This window comes from Echinops telfairi, unplaced genomic scaffold (assembly GCF_000313985.2).
Source record: "Echinops telfairi isolate 266 unplaced genomic scaffold, ASM31398v2 ScPeMD7_7;HRSCAF=31, whole genome shotgun sequence".
Classification (NCBI taxonomy): Eukaryota; Metazoa; Chordata; class Mammalia; order Afrosoricida; family Tenrecidae; genus Echinops; species Echinops telfairi.
The window spans coordinates 20,861,157-20,868,119 of NW_022103904.1; the positions used below are offsets into that span (position 1 = coordinate 20,861,157).

Genomic DNA, 6,963 nt, shown 5'->3' on the forward strand with positions numbered 1-6,963 from the left:
ACATCAGTTTAATAGAACAAAGTAAACACACACTTTTGTATGATTTTAATACACACCGGTTGTTTTCAATAACAGCAACTACCCAGTCACTTGAGAGATGACTGTCGCCACGGATTGATTAATGTCCACCACATTTTCTGTGACAGGACATTAAGTACTGTGTCCCAATGTGTATCACCATGATACACATGCTCATTGTACGGCACTTCATACTTGGGATTGCTCCTGATCTTAGTTCTTCCAATCCAACTTGCTGCTCCACTCGCAGACTGGGACAAGCATTTCCTTCACTTCCTTATGTCTTCCAATATGTAAGTTAAAATTATTTATATATAAAAACATTTCTTTATCAATTCATTTCTGTTCATTTCACCTAGTTTAGGGCACGAGACTGACTTTATCTTCAGTTCTCTGTCCAGTTTATACAGTCTATGGATATCACTTCAGGTTCATGGTCATCAAATCCCCCCTGACTCATAGGAACCCTATGTGTGTCCGCATAAAAGTGTGTGCTGCATAGGTTTTCAATGGCTGTCCTTCGGGGGGAAGTAGCTCACCAGCCATTTCTTCCTAGGCACCCTTCTCTGGGTGGAGTCAACGTTCAGCAGCCAAGCACCCAGGGTAATCAAGAAGGTGTTATTAACTCTTTGTTACACAGAGGGGGTGTTGCATTTAGTGAGATGAGAACCCCTCCCACTACTCCCTGCATTCCTTCTTACCCCTCACCCTGAAGGCCAGACTGAGGGCACGCCCGACAGGCACGAATGCCATGCCCCAGAAGAGAAGACAACAGATGCGCAACTGAGCACGTGTGGTTGGCCTCTGGAAGATTCCCTGAATTCCCGGCATCTTCTCTGTATCCACAGCCAGGAAGGAGCTGGCAGAACCCTGCTCTCTGGCCCAGTAGATAGCCCCTCCCCAACACACCAAGACAAGCAGCTGGACTGATCCACCGCACACTGCAGTTCAGGCCAATGGGGGCCACAGGAGGTGCCCTGGCAAAGGCTTCCCTGAGTTTATTTATGACTGACTCTCACCAGGGCCCAAAAGGATGCCTGGGGTCCATTCTGCCTTCAGGTTCCCAGCGTGTTCCCTGAGGTGTCATATCGAACACTTCCGCGGGCAAGTGTGTCTGTCACCAGTGCTGTGCCCTTCGGGAACACAGGTATCAACACTTCTGAGCAGCCTGGAGGAGCAGCGCAGAGAGATGGGCTAAGAACACTGCAGCCCCAGCCCCAGGCCCTGGGAACCTTGCCACAGGAAGGGAAGAGAGCCCTTGGGAGCGCTCTCAGAGAGGGGGGACTGGAGGGATGCGATCTCAAAAAGCGGAGATGACGGTGCCTCAAGGAGACGTTGCAGAGGGGAGACAACCACAGCAGAGCCCTGGAGGGAGAACGGCCAGTTCCAACAGTGTGCCCTAAAGCCAAGCAGAGGGTTGGGGTCACCGTCTACCCAGGACAACTCTGCCACAGAGTGTTTGCGAAAGCCTCAGGAATTCTGTCCTCAGAACCACCCCTCTCCAGTCAAGTGGGAACCAGGCCAACCTCCGCTGTGCTCTCGAGAAGGGCAGGTTCGGAGGTGGATCTGTAGAAGGGACAGTCCCAGCTCTCTGTGAAGGCAAGGCATTGAAGCTGAATTTAGGGGCCCAGGCACAGCAAGGGAGGAAACCCTTCTGCAGCATCTAGAACAGAAAGAGCCTCCTTTGCTCTCAGCTGGATAGACTTAAAGCCTGCGCTGCTGAGCCTCAGCTGAGCTGGGTTGGGTGGCACGTCATGTCAATTGAGGCTGTGAACGAAGCCTGCTGGAGCCCCGGAGGTCACCGGAATGTGGCTGGAATCTGCAGGGGGCTCTCCACTGCTCCAGTCCAGGCAGGGACTGCCAAGTTTGGGCCTGTCCTTGGCTTCTTTCCTTATTTGGCCCACCAGGTGATAAGGCTGATGCATAAAGCGGGCTGTGGCCTTGCGCAGCCACCAAGCTGCAGCAGGGACACAGGGGACAGCCCAAGAGGATGGTAAGTGCCAAATGGGGGTGACAAGGCCAGCGGCTCACAAGTGCCAGTACGCTGCTAGGGGACCAGGGGAGCAGACTCAGCTCCCCAGAGGGACGCTGCCAAGGAGAGAGATGCGCTGGGGGTCCCAGCCGTCAAAGGTACTCCTCAGTCCTCCTGGGCCAACAGGGGACCCCTCTGGGTCCCAGGGATGAGAAAGAGAAGTGTCCCAGGGAATGGACTTCGGGGCATGGGAGAGGACCCCTCCCACCCACTGTGTTGCAGGCCAGCAGGAAGGCAGGGACCCGGGGCAAGGCTGCAGCCACAAAGCAGGCCCAACGAGGTTCTTCCAATGTCTTTTCCATGTTCGAACAAGCCCAGATCCAGGAGTTCAAGGAAGTAAGTTTCCCAACCCCAAAGCAGCCCTACCCCTGCTCTGCCAGTCAGTTCCCCGGCGCTGCCCAGCGCTTTCCGGGCCTGCCTTTGCTCTGGCTCCTCACAGCGCCCCTCCCTCCCAGGCCTTCAGCTGCATCGACCAGAACCGTGATGGGTTCATCTGCAAGGCTGATCTGAGGGAGACCTACTCCCAGCTTGGTGGGTCATGAGCCCTTTCTCACCCTCCTCCAGCTGAGCCTGGACTCCCCGCCTCCCGAGGCTGTCTCTATGTCCTACCCACCCAGCTTCCTCACGCCTCCCTCCCTCCCCTCTGTCTGTATCTTTCTTCCACTTCTTTCCTTCTCCATTCTGCCGCCTCTCCCGAGATGGGATGGGGCAGGCAGGTGACATCTCTGTCCACACCTATCCTCGCTCTCAGGAAAAGTGAGTGTCCCCGAGGAGGAGCTGGACTCCATGCTCCAGGAGGGGAAGGGCCCCATCAACTTCACCGTCTTCCTCACGCTCTTTGGAGAGAAGCTTAATGGTGAGGCAGGAGGTCAGGACCCTCTGGTCTGAACCACCCCGCCCCCACCCCACCCCCTCCAGCCTGGCTCTAGCCTCTGCCTGTTCTCCACCTATAGTGGCCACACAGGCTCAGAGAATGAGTCCTACTGCATGTACCTGCCCGGCATCCCATAGGCACTGCCAGCAACGTCCCCACTGCAGAGTGTGCAAACGGGCACTCAGGCCCATTTCAAAAGCCCAGTCCTAATCGTCCCAGTCTTTCTGTGCTTCAAAGGGCAGCAGGGAGACCTGGCAGGTCCCACATGTTCCTAGTGGCTCCCCCTGAGCCGAGCCCCTTCGCTGATCAGTAGGTGTCTGCCCGACTTTCTCCACCCCCCCGCAGGGACGGACCCCGAGGAAGCCATCCTGAGTGCTTTCCGAATGTTTGATCCCAGTGGCCAGGGCGTGGTGAACAAGGATGAGTAAGCATGCATGGCTGTACCCAGGGCCCCTCTGCCGGGCCCCCACCTCCACCCCAGCCTGTTGGGAGGGTGGCCACCTTCAATTTGGAGCACCTTCTGCTCTTCTTTGGGAGTGGGCAGTGGGAGCTCCCACCCAGGCCCCCAAGCATCTGGCCCTTCTGTGGCCCACTCAATTCTTCCAGGTTCAAGCAGCTGCTTCTGACTCAGGCAGACAAGTTCTCTCCAGCTGAGGTGAGGCATCTTTTCAACTCCATCTCCTGACCTTTACTCTGGACCCTGCCAGGCAGGGACTTTAGACTACCTCAGTGAGCCAGCCAAGCCCAGCGCTCTGCTGTCAAGAGGTCAGAGCCCATGGGAAGCACTGGACTCAGCCTGGCCAGCTCTCTGGGGGTGCGGTTGAAGCGGAGGAGCTGTGCCAGGCACAGAGGGCTGTGCGTGCCTATGTCCAGAGGTCCCGGTGCTCAAGCAGGTGAGTCGGTGTGGGCTGAGGCCACCAGAAGGGTGCCCTGTGCTTGCAGGGCAGGGAGGTGCAGACAGAGAAGTGCGAAGAGGCACTTCCATGTCCCTGGGCTGCCCAGAGGCCCACGGCAGACAGCATGAGGACTCTGGGTGAAGATGCTGCTGGAGGAGAAGGGGAGGAATGGTCGCAGGCTTCCCTTCAGGTCTCTCTATCCAACCCCAGCCCCTCCATGCCTCTCAGCGGGGCTCTGCTCCTCATCTCCTCCAGGTTGAACAGATGTTCGCCCTGACACCCATGGACCTGGCAGGGAACATAGACTACAAGTCCCTGTGCTACATCATCACCCATGGCGACGAAAAAGAGGACTGAGGGAAGGACCTGACAAGGGCTGGACTTAGGAGGCCTGTAAGACACTCAATAAAGGCGGTTGCCGAATGAACCTGTAGTGGTGTCTTGTCTGTGGCAGATGTGTAGAGCTGGACATGGGGAGCCAGAGGCCCGAGGGGGCCCAGGCCCAGTACAGTCAACTCAGGGCTAGCAATCACTCCCATTGGGCATGCCCATGGAGAGTCAGGGCCCTTGATGCCTTTCCATTCTCCCTCACAACTGCCGAGCAGAGGGTGGTCTCTCAGGATGTTCAGTTTGCCAACGAGCCCAGCAAGGGCGGATACCTTACCCCGGTTGCATCTCTAGGAGGAGAAAAAAGTCGGTTCACTCTCCGCTCCATCAAGCCAAGGAGAAGACACTAAGTGGTGTTCTGCCAGTTCATTGAGGTTGTGCAGAGAAGGCTGCAAGCCAGGGACTCACATATTCTGTTGTGGTAAACCTCTCTGTGTTAGTCCGGGTTGACTAGAGAAACAAATCCAGAAACACTGATATCTATGTAAGAGAAAGCTTTCTATCAAAGAGCAATTGTATATTGAGAAAACATCCTAGCCCAGTCCAGATCAAGTCCATAAGTCTGATATTAGCCCATACGTCTGACATGAGTCCATAAATTCCCCTTCAGACTCCCACAGCACACACAATGATGGCGAATGCAGGAAGATCACAGGCCAGTGGGTGAAAAGTCCAGTGGGAGCATCTCCGCGCTGGCATGGCTCTCCGCCTGGCTCCTCCAGCTCCAAGGCTCTGACTGCCATCAGCATAGCGCCATGTGGCTTGTCAACAGAATATGTAGCAGAGAGAATGTATGTGTCCCACCAGCAGGGAGGAAGAGAGGAAGTTCCCAGAATCCTCATGAGAAGGAGACACCCACAAGGAGGGATCAGCAGGCTGTGACCTGATTGACAGGCTAGACCCCACTCCTTCCTTCTTATTTATCAAGTTGACCTGAAATTGTGTAACTACCACACTCTCCTTGTCTCAGCACCCTAGCTCAGGTGGGGTCCCCTGCATACCTGTTTGGGGTTTGCTGGATCCTGTATGCAAGGCCCAGAGGGACCCATTTGAAAACACAGCCACCTTCACATGGGAAGCGTGCACATGGAGAAATGATGGGAAACAGAAGCCGGAAGAGGAGCCAGAAGGCCCCATGAAAGGCAGCTGGTTGGAGAGAGATGCTAGTGTCCCCAGGGTTTCCTCATTCCCTATCACAGCTGCAGAAACCAGGGGCTGGAGCGCAGAGGGAGGAAGAATGGAGCACGTCTTGTACATCCTGGGACCTGACGCATGAGCAGAGACGCCACCAATACATCAGAAAAGAGACGAGCTATTCTTAGCCAGACCCGGAGAATTCAAAGCCAGCCTCCAAAAGGAACAGCTCAGGAAGGACTCTAACGACAGGCCTCTCCTGGCCCCCTGGTCAGCCCACTGCAATAGCAGCAGCTGGGAAGGCGAGAGGTGAGCAGACAAGGAATGGCTGCATTCCCGTCCTGGAGGTAAACAAGATTCAGAAAGGTGTTCTAACCTGAGGTGGTTGTGCGGGGTTTTGAAGTTGACCTGGGTCTTGACCATTCTAATTACTAAATTGAAACTCTGATTGAAAGTGACCATACTACGTTCTATTCCTTAAAAATGTTACAAATCTAAACGCACAGAGGAAAAACCAGAAATTAGTGTAACCATGTACAAAAGTAATAAAATTGCTTTGAAATGGTAGAAACCTTTCATATTAATAACGCTGTGAAAAGTAACAAAATGCGAAGCCATGGTTTCTCAACCTTTCCACCATCTATGACCAGCACACTTCTGAAAGCGGTGTTTTCATCTCTCCATCCCATCCTCCCCCAAATTCTGTGTTCTTCAGGTCACACCATGTCAGACCTGTGGTTTGGGTTTCCTTGAAAGTTTTAAATTTGGTGCCTTTGTGGGGAAACAAATAACATTTGAAGGGTCAAGAGCATGGCTGTCGGGGGTAAGGTTTCCCAGCAACTTTCTCCTCGGGCAGTCCGTGTTCCCTCAAAGATGGTGCAGGTGTCCTGTGAGGAAGGGAGACAGTGCTTCAGCACAGCTTGCCTGGTCTTTTTCTCACTCACGCAGTTTTCCGTTTCCTGCAGACTTCTTATGCTATGTCCCCAGGCTCTTCCTGTGTCTTTCAAGAGAATTTAGTAAGATTACTCCTTTGGCATCCCCTAAACAGTTGCCATAACCTCCCGAGTGGACCACTCGGCTCTGAATTGAATTTACCCAGCAGATCCCCTTAGAAGCCAAGGTTGACTCTTTTTGGATGGCACCCCAGGAGACTCAGACAAGTGTTTTACTGAGAGAACTGGCCTGCTGATCTCTCCCTGATCTCAGAGACAGGTTTAAACATGTTGTGCTTGGAACAGACCTGTGCAGGTACGAACTGCAAGCCTACTAGCAACATGTTTGCACTTACCTCCTATTTACTGCGAATAGATACGATTCAAATTGGGACAGTCAAAAGGAATGCATCAGGAAGGATTCCCCAAAGAGGGAATTGTGAGAAACAGGTTCTAGAAGTAGGGTCGTTCCCTAAAGGTCATTATCAATTCCGTTCCTGTTTATTTCTCAGATGATGGAGTCAGAACATGAGCAGGATTTCGAGGCCAATCAGTTCTATAAATAGTCACTAAAGACATAGACAGCGATCCTAAATCACTGCTTCCAGACAAAGCTGGGGGTCCCCTTTTCTTAAAACTGATGACACCTAGCTAATTCTCCAAAAGAGCCCTGTGCCTCAGGCAAAATGG

General features: G+C 53.5%; 1 protein-coding gene across 1 annotated transcript; it reads left to right on the forward strand.

Moving 5' to 3' along the window:
* The first annotated feature begins 1,953 nt into the window (after positions 1-1,953).
* MYL7 (myosin light chain 7) lies at positions 1,954-4,247 on the forward strand. The gene is made up of 7 exons (XM_004708070.2): positions 1,954-2,011; positions 2,273-2,386; positions 2,506-2,581; positions 2,802-2,906; positions 3,270-3,348; positions 3,531-3,579; positions 4,076-4,247. Exons 1-7 carry the CDS (start codon positions 2,009-2,011, stop codon positions 4,175-4,177), a joined length of 528 nt encoding a protein of 175 aa, XP_004708127.2. The 5' UTR covers positions 1,954-2,008; the 3' UTR covers positions 4,178-4,247.
* Positions 4,248-6,963: the final 2,716 nt, after the last annotated feature.